The following is an 18359-nucleotide window of genomic DNA, read 5'->3' on the forward strand; positions in this document are numbered from 1 at the left end:
ACTCCTTAGTTAAGTTTAACACCATATGTAACTCTTTTGTTTTGTAACAACCAATAAACTCGCAATTTTGAATAACTATGAGTTTTTTCATTGATATTGTAGAGAAGAACCTAACTAAACCTAACCCAAACCTTGACTAAAATAATGTACCTATATTGTGCAGAAAGCTAATATCTATATATGCTACGGTACACCCTACCTAGGTAGGTAGGGTGTATCGTGTATGTACGACAACCCTGCATCACACACACTTGCAGCCTCTCAGAGTCGATCGTAAGTAGTCTAAAAATATTGAGGTAGATCGCCAGCAGTTCAAGTTTGAGCACCCCTGTACTAAGGTATTTATATTTTAAAAATAAAATAAAGATTGTCCTCTGTAACGCAATGATCGACAGAGGTTGATTTGGGAGGCCATATGTGTTTTTTCCAAAAGCAATCGTTAATATCTCAACATTTTTACAATTCCGCCATGTTTTAAATTGAATTGTATTACTTTAATTTTACTAGGTTTTTAAGACAGTCATAAGGAAACCATAATATAACTACGTTATTATAAAAAAGTAAAAACGAAACCGTTAAAAGAAATTTTTTAAACATGTGCCAGAAATGGTTAGCACAAAAGTTTTTCCAAACTCCCCTCAGATTCATTCACCCCCGGCGATTTAGTTTTATTTCTTAGCATACAAATATCACACACACATAATATGTGATCATTGTTTCTTTCTGATTTTCGATGTGAGGGAGGTCTGATTTGGACAGGACTCCGAATTAAATAATTTTTATAAAATCTGATATAAATAATTTTTTATAATAGTATACATGTTATATACCAACATGTAAAGTTTGTATATAATGTTTTAAAACTTGCGTTAAAGTACATTCAAAAATCAAGACAGATTACATGACGCCCTGAAGGCAACTATCCTGAAAAGGTAGCAAAAGGTTTTTCTTTAGTTAAAAGAAAAAGATAAATCACCTACACTTTTCCAAAATCAGTTAATATAAGGAAAAAAGATTCTAGAGCAAAGTTCTACTGTATAATGAATGTAAATTTAATATTTTTGACTCCAATGAAAAAATAGGGGCAAAGTTAGTTCATTCTACACTCAAAAGAGTCAAATGTGATACATTAACAGAAGAAAGTTCAACGGAATATTAAAAACAGTTATGTTGATAGTAAATAATACATATGCATATGTTTGCCATTACTATCGTGAAATTGACTAATTACGAAGAATCTTGTGTTACTAATTTTTATTGCACTTTTGAAAAATTAAACTAAAAATAATGTCTTTTTATATAACTCAATTAAATAAGGTTTTTAGTTGTGATAAAAAAAGTCAGTGTCACAAGCGGGATTCGAACCCACGACCTTCGGCTTGATACGCCGCTACTCTACCACTTGTCACAATAGCTCAAGTGGTGAGTAGCGGTGTATTAAGCCGAAGGTCGTGGGTTCGAATCCCGCTCGTGTCGCTGACTTTTTTACTCAACTAAAAACCTTATTTAATTGTAAGATTGGTCAAGCGGACCACGAAAACTAGTGAATTTTTATATAACATTGTTCATTGCTAAAACCCAACATTGCATTATAATCAGTTGAAAAGGTGCAATTACATAACCTTTGCAGATAATGTGGTAAACAGGCAGGATAAGTAATAAAGCTATTCAAGTAATTCCAAGTGGGAGGAGAAAATTTTTCAGAGAAAACAATTATGAAAATTTTCATATATACAATATGATGGAATTACAAGAAAATTAACTATGGTTTGGAGTCTAAAAATTTAACTGCTTGATTCGATGGATTAATTCTCTATGCGGTAAATGTCTATACAAAAACAAGAATGACCGTTTTTATACTGTTTACATTTCATACCTACCCATCACTGAGAGTTCAGTTGGGCTACAGTTATTTTAAATACTATAAATTAGATGCATGAAAATTGAAAATGTGATTGGGTACCTCAATCTCAGCTCCAAGAACTATTAGTCTATCTAGCTCGGAAATGGTAAGGCGGATTAGAAGACTTGGCTAACATGGCGAGACCTTCCAGGATGAATACAGCCGGGAGGACCCAGGCCGAAGTCGGCTGGTTGCCCAGCTCGAGTACCATTCCAAATGACATCCCTGCCCTTTCTAGGCTTCACCGGAGCGTATCCCTAGAGATCGCGTACAGGTCTGAAGTAGGGATCGCACCCGAAAAAGCAGATGGCCCAGTTTGGCAAGGAACCCCGCAGCATAGCTAATGGTGAGTTGTCCCTCTGAAATTCGGGTGGCAGCACTCCCAGCTCATGGCAAAGGCTGGCCAAAAGGCTTGTTCTGAACAGGCCAGAGCCCACGTGAAAACTCCCCTGAGAGTAGAGCTTATCGAGCTTCTACAGGTGCGTTTTTCGGGCTAAAGAATAGGTCATGCAACTATATAAGGTCGAGCACAGCAGCAAGTCAAATATTTTCAGAAGGGTCTCCCTGTCCGCTCACCACCTTAAGTGACCGATAAACTTTAATAATGTTATTACTTCCTTCCCTTCACTTCGACGGCGTCAATGTTTGGATACCATCTAAGCATTTGATTGCAAGAGTGTGTGCCCTGGTATTGGACTTTGTTACATTTATAACCGAAATAGATTTTAATATTTTACAATAAATAGTACAACAATCAAATTTTAATTATTATTCAGAAATCGTGAGATGCGGTCCAGTGTGATGTAGGTTTCAGAAAAACATTTTCTTTATCGTGCTAACGTTTCCTTTTCCTATTTATCCCTGTCTATATAATCCTGAAAGCATAATCTGGCTGAACTATTACCAACGTTTTTACCCTTCGTCGGCTCTTCTTATCTCAAAGAAACCGACTCCTTATACAAAAATGTCTTTTTATACCGACTTCCTTCCGCACCCCCTTTAAAATTCAATGTATATAAACAAAAAACAGCAATATCTCAATGGCACTCTCAACATGACATGCAAGAATGGCACAATTATGCAGAAAACAAACACTTTGATTGAATATCAAAAATATTTTTTTTTTTTGCATTGTATAAATTCACTTTTTCCCACATCCTACATGTATTTGTTAAATTTAAACAATGTTTGTAAATCCCAGGCCCTGAAGATTATCTCAATAAATATCGAAACGTTGGCACGATAAAGAAAATGTTTTTCTGAAACCTACATCACAGCAAACCGCATCCCACGATTTCTGAATAATCATCGACTAACCATCACTAATCACCACACAAATCAAATTTTGAAATAAATGTGTGGTGATTAGTGACTGTTAATCGATATTTATTTAGAAATCATGAGATGCAGTCTGGTGTGATGTAGGTTTCAGAAAAACATTTTCTTTATCGTGCCAACGTTTCGATCTTTATTGAGATCATCTTCAGGGCCTGGGATTTACAAACATTGTTTACATATAACAATTACATTTTGGATGTGGAAAAGTGAATTTATACAATGCAAAATATATTTTTTATATATTCAATCAAAGTATTTCTACTCACTCAAAGTGTTTGTCTTCTGTGTAATTGTGCCATTCTTGCGTGTCGTGTCGAGAGTGCCAGTGAGATTTTGCTATTTTGTGTTTATATACGTTGGATTTTGAAGGGGTGGGGAAGGATGTCGGTATAGAAAAGACATTTTTGTATAAGGCGTCGGCTTCTTTGAGGTGAAAAGAGCCGACGAAGGGAAAAAATGTGTTGGTAATGGTTCGACCAGATTATCCTTTCAGGATTATATAGAAAGGGATAAAATAGGAAAAGGAAAGCTAAATTGTTGGGAAATTAGACTATGTGAAAAATATTTGATGTGTGGAATGTAATGTGATGATAGGTATGTTATCTGTATTGAATTTGATTAATGATATTGCCGTAGCTGCGACTGAGTTTACATGTCCCAAGAACCTCAAGAGAAAAAAAACCAATGGACCCGACAAAAATTAGGTTGTGTAGATCATAAAGATCCCCATCAGAAAAACATTGCCATTACAATAATCATCTATGATTATTCTGGTTTATCTATTCTCATATGAGAGAAAGGAAAAGAAATAAAAAAGACAGATCAAGATCGCCACAACACAATCAAACTACAAATTGTAGTTATCGCAGGTACAATAATTACATCGTATATAATTGTTTCTTACCTTAAAATGTGGCTTCTGTAGAAGATGCTTCAGTTCTTCGGCAGTCCTGACGAGGTCAAGATCCATGTCATTAGCAACAGATTCATGATCGCGCAGTGTGTCAACCACATCGCGCCACTTAATAACAGCATCACTCGGAGGTGCTCTTGTCGGAGATACCACTTTGCTAGAGATTCTGTCGTAAAGCTATGGAAATATCGCGATTTGAAAGCACATAACAATGCGCAAAAAAGAAAAAATCACAAACCGCATACTAAAATGAGCCAACTCTCATAAAACTAATATGCTTAATTAAATTTAAAGAAAAAAGAATAGTTTGTTTGTGTACAGCAAGTCATGCTCATAAAAACTAGCAGGCATGCAATATTTACACTATTTTACGTATCCATGTTTGTCATAGTTAGTAATAAAAGAGTTGACTCATCATTTAAACTAAAAACCAAACAAGAAACTTGCAAAATGCGAAAAAAAAATTTATTAACTTCTAGCAGGGCATGCAACTGTCGATCATCGAGAACGGATTGAAGAAAGTCCCTATCATCCAACGGTGGCTCTTGAAGACAATGGATATCATCAAGCGAATCCAATACCATGCTCACAGCTGAAAAATTATATCTTTGTTAACATGATACAAAAACCGGTATTGTTATTGTAAGCCTGGGTTTGGTACTGACCCGCAGAGGTTACATCATCATCTCCATAATCGGAAAAATGGTCTGGGTCGGTAGGGTCTAAAGACCACTTTGGAGACGCCACAGCAGCCATCACAGCTCCTTTCAGCCTTCTTCTTGCATTAAGTTTTTTCATCTCCTCCACTGTGTCCAGAAGATGTATCTTGCTGACTGCTTTGTCTCGGTCCTGAAAAAACACCAGCAATTTTAAAGCAAAATGAAACAAAATATTTTAAATATTCAAGAAACAATTTTTTTGCTTTGTATTGTTATTATTTATAAATATTCACTAAACACTAGACCTATTTTTTTCTGTATTATATAATACAAAATTTACTGTGTACTTACTCTGAGCCATTTATGGTTAAGAACTTCTTGAATAGTGATTCTCTGATGTGGGTCCACGTGGAGCATTCTCTTCACTAAATCTTTAGCACTTTCACTTATACAGTCCCACAATGGCGAGTCGAGCTGTACATATCACATTACATTAATGATCTAGGCCAAATGTGAAAGATTAAGCTCGACTTACGTGAAGTTTTCCCAGACAGATGGAATGGTAGAGCCTGTGCCGGGTACCAATAAACGGCAGAGTGCCTGATAAAAGTATGTGGAGGAGAACTCCGGCAGACCATATATCACCAGGTTTGCCATACTGCTGTCTGTCCACGACCTCAGGGGCCATAAACTGGGGTGTTCCAATCCGCCCTAAATTTGAGACCGTAATGTAACAAATGTAATATAAAATATTATATTACATTTAAAATGTATCTTTACAAATTATTTAATTTTAGCTTTTTTGATTTAATTAAATGCAAACAGTTTAAGATATAACAGTGCACCTTAATTCTTATAAAGTGTATCTAAATGAATGTCATGCATTACAATTTCAAATTTTGTTTGAGAACAAAAAATGGGTAACATAAGAATTAAGCTAGCACTGCATTTACAAATCATGCAATCATGCAAAACAGCCAGACCAGGAAAAAAGGATAAAAGTGAAGAGAAACAATGACCGTTTAGCAAGTGCGCTCTGTACGTCCAATATGCTCAACGAAACAATATTTATGTTGCCAATCGCATAGCGCAAAGCATGTTATATTTTGTCAGCAATAAAACGATTAAGCAGTGCATGCTTTTGTGAGTTTCAATGAACTGGCACTCTCTCATATTTCAAGAATTATTAATTTAATGCCACATGAGAAGCTGCATTACCAATGTAAGAATCCTTGTGTTTGCTAATATCGACAACATATGATAAACTTATCTAACGGAAAAGCAATATTTCAAATAGTAACACAAACATGGAAAAATAAAACCGATAAATTCAGCTGTAGGGAACAAAATGACCTTTTCAATTATCCAAACACCATTTATCTTAATAACTAACAACTTAAAATGTTTGGAAAATTTATAAGAAGCTTTTTAGTAAAAAACACATCTAAAAATTGTTATTAAATAATTGGACACCAAGCTCAAATTCTAGTCATAAATAATGAGAATGAAGTAATAGTGTTTCGGTCATAAAACAGCACAATAAAGTTAAAGATGACATTTTGATGATTGATATGTCAAAATTTTATGATTCTCTTGAAATAAGAAATTATTAGTTATAATTGGTACAGAAATTTAAATATTAAGACTTGATTATCATTTTGTTATAATCTAGTGCTTGGTAATTGCAAATATATATTTATATAGACAAATTTATCAAACAGATATTAGCAAAGAGCACAGGAAAGCAAATAGAAATTGCTATGACTAGAAAACATGATCTATTTATAGCGCCGAGCTGCTAACCTACAAGAAAGAGAAATGTTCTATATTGAAACAATTAACGGGCATTTTTTTTGTCTCATATCAGTTTAACCATTCTAATACCGTTATTCTCGGCAGCTTCTATTTTCTCCAAATCAGGTAGGTGGTCATATGAAAGAGAGTTAGGTGCTAAAACGAGAGACAAACAAAAACACACGTGAATTAAAAAAGGAGGAAATGAAAAAGTTTTGTTACAGAGTCTGTTTACCGAAGAAACAATTCCTGCCAAGGGCGCGTTGATGGCCCTGCTCAACGACTGTGCCCAACATGAAAATACAATAAAAAAAAAACTGTAGGTACAGAGCAAAAATTCGTCTTTACTGGATGTGATGAAATGCCTAAACTACGATTAACACGAAACATTGTTCTTCTCCAATACAGCTTGAACCAATGTTAATAAAACACATAAGATTGGCATGTCAGGTCGCACGACTTAAAGATTACTGACAAAGTAAATAAATTATAAGCAAATAAGGAAGCGACATGGGAAACACGAAAAGCAGAAGCTGCAGTTAGGAAGTACAATGACTCGCATTATTCGGCAGTTGTCAGTTTGGCAAGGGTAACACCAATCGATATTCTCATCAATGGTTAGTATATCTGCCCCAACAGGAAACAAAACAAGTCACAGGGGATGTCTTCATTACTCTTGTTCTTTTACTGTTCTTACCCTCAGGATCGGACTTCAGGTAATCCTGTCCCCTTGTGTCCAGTCCTGGCCTGCGGAGTGATCTGAAACTTTCTGTTTAAACCTAGTGATCACTCGGTTGAAAAATAAAAGAAAAAGGAAAAAGAAAAACCAGTAACTAATCATTAATAATTAAATTTAAATTGAAAGAAATTCTTTCAGTTTTACTATTGGTATAGTTAAAACAAAATAATGCTTAAAAACCAGCAAATGAACAAAAATTTGAAATATTTAATTTTTTATCATTATAATTAATTATGCAAATAAAATAAAAAATTAAAAAATACTGTGTTTTCAGTGTGAATTCGTGATATTAATGTCTATTTCTTTATTGTATAAAGTCTATCGTATTATTAAAACTGTTTTTGCTGTTTTTCTTATTGTCAAGATCTTAACATACATAGACAGTCAATGTGCACACATACATATACACATACAAAATACCAACATATACACACCCACACAAAAGAATATATCAGTATTGATCAATTTTCATGTTCATGTACAATCAAATGATATTAATTCACTTGGCAAATTATAATTCCTGTATAAAAAGAGACAGATAATTGAGCACAAGTTGTAATAGATTAATTATTTTTCATTTATTTTCTTCTTCGGCGTCATTTGAAAATCAAAAAATTTAGGCAATTTAGTACGACAAAAGTACATGTGTACACTCCATTCTGTAGCTAAGTTAATTTTAATCATATAATCCCTTCTGAAAACAGGGCCTTGAGAAAATGGAAAGCAAACACACATCATCTACATCGATAATTCCTTTAATTGGAATTCTGAAAATGAGTCTGTGAAATTTAGTAGGATTTAAAACTAATTAACTGGCTCAGCTTAACTTCATTAAAGAAAAGAGAAATATGGAATCATTTAAGTTGAAATATTTATAGATATATGTACTATGGAGTGCACTCCTAAAACATAGGTCTGTCAAGGAGAATTATTGAAATGGAAAGTAATGAGGTGATTATACTTTCACCTCGATTAGGGATTGAAGATGAGTGTAGAATTTTTCATAGATTGATTTCACAACCTATTTTATGAAGGGAACATTTGTGTAGTTATGGATGGATTTCGAAAAAAAAAAAAAAGAATCCCTGGATTCTGCGGAGATTGGAAGGTTTGGGTGAACCCCACAATTTTATGTCTACATTGGTTTCAGTACTGAGCAGTAATGAGTTGTATGCATGTATTTGCTATCAAGAAAGAGTTTAGATCTGGTGTCTATAGCCCTTTAAATAATGGAGTTGGTTTAATAATGTCTTTTTAAATCGTTTTAGCAGATTCCAGATCAATCGCTTGTCTTGAATCTGAGATAGCGAATGACATATTGGGATTAATCTTAGTCACCACCAATGATGAATATTTGCGATCAGGTGTCAGACCACAAGGGGCGGAAATATGGGTGAGGAGGAGCTTTAACAGAACTGCACTAGAAACATTTCTTTCAATCAGATGGTGTAGAAGCTAAGGTGGGCATATAGACAGAGAGCAAAGCTTTTCAGCCACTCATCCAATGATTCCGGTCATTGGGCATATTAACCAATATTGACAGACCCTGGCAAATCATAATGGTACATGAATGGAATTGCGGTGCAGAACCCACACCAAAGAAGCAAACACTGGCAAGCTGGAAAGCGGTTGATTTTATTCATTTTAATTAGAAAAAATAAGAATGAAAATCACATTGAAGGTTATGTTTTGGAATTTTATGGTATTGAGTTTGATTTGTCATTTTTTGAACCATTGCACTCACTATGTCTGAGAAGAGCTTAGTTTAAGTTGAAGAGCCATATTGGGGTCGTAGTTTGAATACAATATCAGAAGTATACTGAGCACAGTATAGGTCCATGGACACTACCCTGAGAGACATCAGCATCTGCCTTGTACGAAAAGGACTGTAAAGGACACCTATACTCAAAAGTGCCTGAAGGTAGGATTTAAAGACGAGAAAGTGTGTAGAGGGTAGGAAAAGCATGAGTTTTCAGAATAAATCCAGGTGCCAGACTTGAATACTGGAAACAAGTATGTCTGTTAATTAAAGAAATTAGATTATGGAAAAGTTTCATTTTAAATATTTATGCTGAAAAGGAATACCATCATTAATGCAAGAAATACCATAATGTAACAGGAGAGTTATATTATGATTTTTTTTTCCAATTTCTTGAGATTGATAGAGAAGTAAATAGTCAGATAATAAACCCATTGTATATACAAGAAAATGCAAATATTTTTTTTTTCCCACCGAAAATACCACAAATATTGTAAACGCCCATTTTTAATGTTTTGAAAATCATTGCTAAAATGACAGCATACCTCCATTGACCACTTGACCATCTTGGAGTTGGATTGCAACGCCAAAGCCGCCAAGTTTCACTGGAGCCGAGTTTTCTTTGCTGGTAAGAAGCACGCAATGCGGTTTTATATCACGGTGGATGATGTCATTGTCATGGCAGTACCTCAGCGCTTCCAAGACTTGCCTCATATAATGACTAAAATAATTTGTAAATATATCATTTGTTAAAATTTTATATTATTGCACAATTCACCTTGCAACAGCTTCACTATAGACAAACCCTGCTGTAGCCCTTCGCACAATTTCAAAACAAATATCCGACCCATCCATGCTGGAAGAAGAAATTACAGTTATTAAATAGTCAATGTAAATAAAAATTTATATCGACAAAAATTATTTATAATCATTAAAAATCACATGTTGACCAGGATTGAGTTATTATAGATAGTGCGCAGCCAAAACACTTCTAACAACAAAAAACCCCCGAGTGCAGACACAATAAATAACCCAGTGTTGATTCAGCACATATTCACCAACTTGCAGACACAATACCCACCATTAACATTATTTTAAAAAAATAAAACAAACTTTATAATATAATTATTTGTACAACTGAGTGACAAAATTATAGACACATTAAAAAATCACGATTTCGACAGTCAAAAATGATTTCTTTTGCCATTAGAATATTGTTCATGATATTAAAAGAAAATTAACTCTGGAAATGGCTTGATCTGATAATCTTATACAAATGTACATCTCAATAAACAGTATTGTTTTGATTTAGCTGCGACAGAATTATAGACACACATTTTGTTTACGTTTATTTTATAATCCAAAGGTTTATTCAGTATTCACTGTACCATGCCTTAGTAAAGTGATTTCTGTGAGTTCATTTGAAACAATTCAAAGTTATTTTAAAATGTCCAAAGGAAGAAGATTTTCTGATGAGGAGCGCCGGTTGATTCACTTGCTCAATGAAGATGGAATGAGCTGCCGAGATATTACCCGATGCATAAAACGAAGTTTTTCATCGGTATCGAAGATAATACGACTAGGTGAAGACTACGGAAGAGGGCATAGCTCTGGAAGACCTCCTTCCTTGACCAGAAGAGACTAATCACACATCCTGCGCATTGCTTCAAACAGCTTTTCGACGGCAAAAGCCATCACAGAGAAGGCCGGTGTTGATGTTTCTGTTCGAACAGTTCAGAGATTCCTTAAAAAAAACTGAAAACATAATCCGAAGAAAACTGAAAACGCAAACCAGCTCTGAAACCCCACCACAAACTAGCCCGTGTCAAATTTGCTGAAAACCACATTTTGAAAAATGAAGATTATTGGCGAAGTTATTTTTTCTGACGAAAAAAAATTCAACTTGGACGGCCTGGACGGATACGCATACTACTTTTATGATCTAACTAAAGAAGAAAAAATTTTGACACAGCGCCAAATGGGTGGTGGATCTTTGATGATTTGGGAGTGTATTGGGTGTAATAAAAAAGGGAATCTGTTTTCTTCCAAAAAAAAGTCAATTTGGAATATTACAAGAAATTATTGGACAAAGAAAAAACTAGTTTCAGTGATTTATGTGAAGGAACTCCAATATTCCAGCAGGACAACGCACCCTTCTTACACAATGCAAAAATTGTTAAAGAATGGTTTTCACAGAAGAGCATTGAAAAACTTGAATGGTCTGCACTCTCACCAGACTTGAACATTATAGAAAATGTATGGGGAAAATTATCGAGGATGTTATATCAAGACTGTAAGCAGTACAACTCTGTCAACAAACTTAAAACAGCTATCACAACTGCCTGGAATAATTTGCCTCAAGATTTTATTCAAAATTTGTACAATGCCATTCCAGATAGATTACTGGAAATAATAAAACTGAGTGGTAAAGCCACAAAATAATATAACCTTGTTTTAAATTGATTTTATCCCGTGTCTATAATTTTGTCACAAACAAAATAATTTAATTTTAGTATTTTAATAATTTTTTCTCTTATTTACTGAAAAATTAAAGTTTAATGAAGAAAAATATTTATTTCCTGTGTTTTGAATAAATATTTGTAGTACAAACCCCATTACATTAAAAAATCATAACAATTAGGGGTGTGTCTATAATTTTGTCACTCGGTTGTATTAAAAAATCAGGAATTAGAAGAATGATAAGAAAACATGTCCTCCAATCTTTCGGGGAGTATATTCCCTTCATCTGTACTTTGAAACTATTATTAATAATTAAAGGATAATAAACATGAACAACTTGGAAGAATGAATTTCAGAATTATAACTGAGGGATTGTAACCATTTCAGTGCTGTAAGTAGATGTCAATAGTTCATGAGATTTCCTCCTATGATCTACAGAGTGATGTAACTACTTTGATCCTTTCTGATCAATTTTATCTGCCTGTCGACTGAGTGGTGGGTCTTGTCACATGTGTTTCAGAATATTACCATCTTCAGTCTCTCAGACCAAAATGATCAGTAATGACAAAAATACAAACCACTGAAGGAAATCTCACAATTAGGTTAGGCTGGTGAGCTGGTACAAAGCCTGAAAAACGTATACACCAAAATTTGACTGTAAATTAAGTAGCACAAATTATGTACTGAGGTTTCCTATCTTCTTGGTAGAATTACACAATTTATTTTCTGTCATATCCAACCTTTTTAAGTGCCAATTAAATCGGCAATGTGTAGTTAGGAAACCTGCATAATTCGGAATTTTTAGTAGTACTAAGTTTAAGTGTACTTTTTGAACAAAGACTTTTGCCTGTCCTGTCCTGTGATGTTATTTCACCAGTAACATGATTCATTCAGTAATTGCTTCTTTTTTTTTTTTATAGCAGTTTGGAATTTTTATAGAAAGGTACTGGTTCTATTGCTGAGGACCTGGCTAGTCGTGTTGCCCTTTTGTTTTGTGTACCCTGGTACCAAGCTAAAAGACAGTTTGTTCTCTATTCCTACTTTTCCCAGGGCACTCATGTAGTCTCATGTGTTCTCTTACCTCAGTTAAAGTAGATGCTTTGATCACAGCTTGACTGTCAGAATAAATAAGAACCTTTTTGCTTCTATTCCCAGATTGTTTTATCTTTAGCACAGAGCTAAATTTCGTGTGTCCAACTATGTGATGAACACTTTGGTTGTTATCAATCATTTTGGTCTAACAGCTAAAAATAGCAAACGCCAAAACTGTGACAGCCTGACCAACCCTGTGAGGATAAGCAGACCAAGATGGCCGGAAAGGATCAAATTATATTGGTCTGTTTGGACTTAGATTCACCGTATATTTCTCTTTATAATCTTATTTATTATACAAAAACAATTTTGATTATGTGAATCCTACTTGTGTTCTACATCCCCGCTGGAACATAAACTACACACATTTATTGTCTTGTTTAATTATTGGAACATCCAAAAAATTGAATTTATCATTTTCTGCAAATATATATACATACCTCTTTTAGGACACATAAAAATTATGATTTAGTAGGAATTTAACAAACAAAAAATTACATGTTGTGTAAAAGGATTAAAAGAATTATTGTTAAACTTAGTAATACATAATGTTTCTAAAATTTCTCTCTTCAATACCTCATATAGTGGGATTTTTTATGTTAACATTACGATTAGTAATTTGTTGGATTCGTGAGGAGCGGTCAAGAATGAGGTAGTTTTAAAAAACACCTTTTTCATTTTTTTTTTTTTTTTGTCAACGTTTCGACCTTTACTCGGGACATCGTCAGGGCCTGGGTGAATTACAAAACATATATTGATTGGGAAAAAATACAATACAGATGTAAATATAAACTTTGAACCAAGAATTACATACTTATCTAAAGTGTGGTGCTATTCTTGTGGTGCTATATTGGTGTTGTGTGTAATCGTTGAGAAATGAGATTTTGTATTGTGATGTTTTTATATGGTTGTGAGAGGGAAGGGCACACGCTTCCCGGGAATTTTTTTTAACAGAGGCGGTTTTATTTAAAAATTTCAAAGGAAGTCGTGAATTTTCTGGATTGGATTTGTGATTCGGGTTATTCAATAGTGGAAAAGAAGTAGGACGATAACAAAGAAAAGGGAAATATATTAATAAAGTTTAATAGTTTAATGGTTTTATAGCGTAGCTGCGGCTGAATTTGCATGCATATATCTGTAATTAATGCTGTGTATGTCTATGTTAATGAAACCACCAGACCACCACACCGCATCTCACGATCTCCAAATAATCATTTCTAGAAAGTTGCGTTTGTATTTTTTTCCAGTGTTTAGTATTTGTATTTAGTCAAAATCAAAGTTTAGTGGTTTTTCAAAATAGTGTGTGGCCAATGCTGTGGGATTGGTTTTTGTGTCTTGCAGACATAGATGTGTTGTTTTTTCCATTTTTCCAGATATTGTTATGTAATTCCATTGTATGTAGCTGTAATTCCATTGTATGATAACCCACCCTGGGAGTCATGGCCCACTCTATGTGGAACCACGGCGACGACGGGTGGTATAGTACGGTTGAGACTCGAGACCCCGAAACGGCTCACCTCGTGTTCTCTTCCGCGGCCCTGTTTCTCAATCCGAATTCCTTCATTCTATCCTGTGACCCCTCCTAACCCTTGGTTACAAGGGGGGTATCCAGGCACAAAATAATGGTGTAGCCTTGAGGGCGTGGCAACCTCTCTAAAGCACAAGCTGTCTTATGTCGGCCTCAGGGTCGGCAGGGATGTCGGGTGCCTTAGCAGAGTCACACGAGGGCCAGTGCACCAGATCCTGTCTGCATAGACGGGGGAGGGTTGTATGGCCATCTGTACCACGGGGTGACAGGAATGTTCCAGAATCCAGCCCTCTGTCACATTGGGATGGATTCGTGGTGGCTTGTGGCGACGCCCCTGGCGGGAACTTAGAGAGAGGCAGTCTTCTACCTGGGACCTTTCGTGAAGCTTGCGCATGGCCAGCGTATTACCCCCCGTTCCTCACGGGAGACGTTGCGACCGGACGACAGCATGTAAGCGTTGAGAACGACATGATCATGCTACAGTCCCTCGAATGCGTGAGTAAGCGACTGGAAAAGGGTAGTGGAAATCGGGAAGCAATGTATGTAGCTGGACTCAGTTTTCTGGACTACCTCAATTCTTGTTGCTCACGATTCCAACAATTTATTAAACAACCCATCACTAAAAATCACTCATTATGATTAGTATGTTTTACATGGCGTGACAGTGCTGTTTTATCATTCTTAAAATTGTTTTGAATTATATTACCTAAATTTGTGGTTTTGTTTTTAACAATCTATGCATTTAATACTATAATATATCCGATACAATTTATCTTTTATGGGAGGGTTTATTAAATTAGAAATTTTATCTATTGTTTCTGTTAAGGATGGGATGTATGTAAGAGAGGCACTACATTTTTTTTAATTCTATTTATTTTTTATATTGTTATCAACTGGTAAATTTTTGCTGGGACTATTGTCTTGTGGAGAGTTTTTTATTATTTTATTTTTTAACGCAAAAGTTTTTTAAAGGTTGTAAAAAGATATGCATTCATTTTACTGCTGTTTAGAAGCTTAAGTTTTAATAAAAGCCTAAATTCTTTATTAGAAAGGTTGAAAGCTGTGTAGATCAAATTATTGATTACATTAATTTTTAAATGGTAAGGGGGAAAGGTAATTTAATAATCTGCCAGATAAAGTCGGTGTGGTAAATCTGCTAAATTTAAGTTTATTCTTTTGTTTAATTATTGTAACAACCAAAAACCTGATTATATTATTTTCTTCAATTTCCATTGTGAACTTGGTGTTTTGTGTCGTAGATTTAGGAAGGTTAGGAAGTTTTGTCGTTCTTCTTTGTCTGTTATGCAAAAAGTACAATCTCTTTATTTGTATAGCATTAAAGGCTGGATATTACTGGTATAATTGCTTTAGTTATAATATAATAGTGGATAACAATCTTAGGATCTTCCATTCTACAAGAATCTGCTGCGTCTATATCAATTTTTAAATATTCTATAGTCGAAAACAGTATGAGACATGGAAGGGGTAAAAGAAAACCGACAGAAGACGAACAAGATGTGGTTGGTGGTGTGTTGGAAAGGGAAATGAATAAATGGAAAAAGTGCTTTATCTTTAACAAGCAGTCCGACTTAGATCACACACTCAATGAAGCGGGAGCTTACTTCTTTTAGCTAAAAGCCAGCATCCTCTCGGTCCCGGAAATTTAAAGCGATCCTTTTATTTTGCCCCCAACGTCCCACACAAATGGCGAATTTTGTTTTATATTTTACCCGAATACTTGTGTACAATTAGCAGGCCCTTGTTGAATTTAAATTAATTAAAGCCCTCCCTCTTTTGTGTTTTCACGGCGTGGATGGGGTTTGAATGTTAGCTAAGGGGGAATTTTAATTATGCCTCCATCAAATTGTTTCTCTAACCATGTAATTCTAAACACAATTCCTAGCGAACTTTCAAAAATACATTTTGGGCCGAAAATAATCAACTGTCGTACACATAAGTGTGTTAAAAAACAGGTCCTACAATTTACCGTAATATAGTTAATGAAGACAGCACCATTAAAGAAAGAAAATTTTAAGAAACAGCGAGATTATATCGTCCTTAAATAATATTGTATCCGGTATTTTTTTGATATGTAAATTGAAGGTGTTGTTTTGAACTCTTTCAAACATTACCTTGTGTAACTTTTCATTCATTAGCCTTTATTTGACTCCGTGTCGGTACACTGACCTTTTCCAGTACCTTTGATCTAGTTTATCTTTATGTTAACTGGTATTTCATCTTCATGCACTCTTCGGCCGGGTTTTCCATTTCTGTTGCAAGTTCTTAGCATACATCTTGTTTTCTAACCCCTTTACTGTGGGATTTTCCGGTCCCGCAGTATTTTTTTAAATAGTATTGTGAGAACGAAGGAAGCGCTACGACCGTCCAGAGAGTGGCTCAACCGTATTTTCTATGATGTGAAGAAGAAAAATCGCCAATTGGCCGATCAACAAATTTTGACATGGAATAAAGCAACGTAAGTTGAATCCATCACGTGAAAAATGACGCGCAACGGGCAAATGCAACAAGTGGATAAAAGGCTTCAGGATCGAGGATGAGATCTTTTTCCGGAAAAACAATCCTATTTTCCCCTTGCTAACTCTTTCACAGCAACAATTGTTTTATAATTTATAAATAAAAAAAGGCAACGTACTACGGTGTACAGATGAAAAAACCTCGTGGTTCGTCGTTTTAATACGTCACGATAAGATGAAAAATTAATAACCACCACGATGAGAACAATGAAAATCAAGGTTTTTATCTATATTACCAAATGAACATTATTAATTTACTATGGATGATGATGAATTATGAACTTGACTTACCTCCGAGCTGGAACAAGAGTTTTATGTCACCATGCCGAAATAGTACCATAATGTTGAAACGAAGTACTTTTCCTTTAAATAAATTGAATTTTGCAAGATACAATTAGGCAGATTAATTATAACTTAGGAAAAAGAAAGTACAAAGCAGAAAGTTGTTTTCAAAAAATTTCGTTTCGTTGTTATAGCACGATTTGCTTATACATGGTTGATTTACACAACACATCTTTTCCTGTTCCTGATCGGGGTAATTCAGCTCTAAGTGGTCAAATTTGGTCGACGATCTCTTAAACTAAATGTCTATGAACAGATATCACCAGAGCCGGCCTAATCTTGGTCAAAAGAGTTTTATACCACGACGAGTATAACTTAACGATTTGACAGTTTTTAAAACAAAATATAAAAGGCACTTACTATTCGAATACCATGTACAGCATTCCTTCCGAGCTGTAAGTTTCGAGAAGTTCCACTATGTGGGGGTGTTTGAGCATGTGGCATATTGTCGCTTCTCGTTTTAAATCTGTAATTGAACTTAGCGTTAAAATGTTTACGTTCATGGTCAGATCATCTTGTTATTACCTGATGTGCTTAAACCCGGGCTTGAGGTGAATTTGGCGACGTCGACAATTTTGACGGCGAACTGTTGTCCCGTCTGCCTGTGGATGCATCTTCTGACTAAACTGAATGGGCCTCTGAAACAAAATTAAAACATTTTTTTAATTAAAGTATTTAACGAACAACTTATTAGTTAGTTGATGGTTAAATATTGCATCTGTTACTTGTTTTTTATTTATTAGCTTGTGCCTTCAAATTGGTAGTTTTGTCAAAATGTAATTTGTTATTTGGTAGGTGTACACTTTTATTTGTTCATTGTTGTTGTCTTTATTTATCCTTTGTTGTTGTTTTCGTACCGAATTTTTGATTTTTAGTACTTATTGTGGTTGATCAATATTTATTGCTCTCGTTACTTGTTATTTATTTATTGCTTTATGATTTTGAATCTCTAGTCATATTAAAAAATGGAATTGATATTTCATAGGTCCGTAGTACTCTTGCTGAATGTTCCAAAACAAAGCCAAAAAGTTATTAATTGTATTTTAATATATAACAAAAATGCAAGTTTTAAGAGTGATTCTTTAAAAAAAGGTCGTTTTTGTATAATCAAACAATTTTCTTTTAGAAACAATAACCTTTAAAAGGAAATTGAAAAATAAACCCACACCTAAAATAGAAAAATACCTCAATATTTCCACGATGCCAAACCAGCATTTTTTACATCCCAAATTAATTTAATAACCGATGAATCAATGCGTAATAAATGAGAAGATACTAAATATAGAGAGAATAATTAA

The 18359-nt window shown here is 34.6% G+C and overlaps 1 protein-coding gene across 2 annotated transcripts in view; it reads right to left on the bottom strand.

The window, feature by feature from the left end:
- LOC106674389 (peripheral plasma membrane protein CASK) overlaps positions 1 to 17674 on the bottom strand; it is a 377414-nt gene extending 359740 nt beyond the window's left edge. For both annotated transcript variants that reach the window (XM_024229021.1, XM_024229020.1), the window contains exons 1-11: positions 17587 to 17674; positions 17422 to 17527; positions 9884 to 9961; positions 9651 to 9826; positions 6843 to 6890; positions 6698 to 6763; positions 5349 to 5524; positions 5165 to 5287; positions 4820 to 5003; positions 4628 to 4746; positions 4146 to 4331 (exon numbers count right to left, since the gene is read on the bottom strand). In XM_024229021.1, the coding sequence (XP_024084789.1) occupies positions 4146 to 4331; positions 4628 to 4746; positions 4820 to 5003; positions 5165 to 5287; positions 5349 to 5524; positions 6698 to 6763; positions 6843 to 6890; positions 9651 to 9826; positions 9884 to 9961; positions 17422 to 17498 (1233 nt within the window). In that variant the 5' untranslated portion in view covers positions 17499 to 17527; positions 17587 to 17674. The remainder of the gene's footprint in view (positions 1 to 4145; positions 4332 to 4627; positions 4747 to 4819; positions 5004 to 5164; positions 5288 to 5348; positions 5525 to 6697; positions 6764 to 6842; positions 6891 to 9650; positions 9827 to 9883; positions 9962 to 17421; positions 17528 to 17586) is intronic.
- Positions 17675 to 18359: the final 685 nt, after the last annotated feature.

Source organism: Cimex lectularius, unplaced genomic scaffold (assembly GCF_000648675.2).
Source record: "Cimex lectularius strain Harlan isolate CLEC.00 unplaced genomic scaffold, Clec_2.1 scaffold188, whole genome shotgun sequence".
Classification (NCBI taxonomy): domain Eukaryota; kingdom Metazoa; phylum Arthropoda; class Insecta; order Hemiptera; family Cimicidae; genus Cimex; species Cimex lectularius.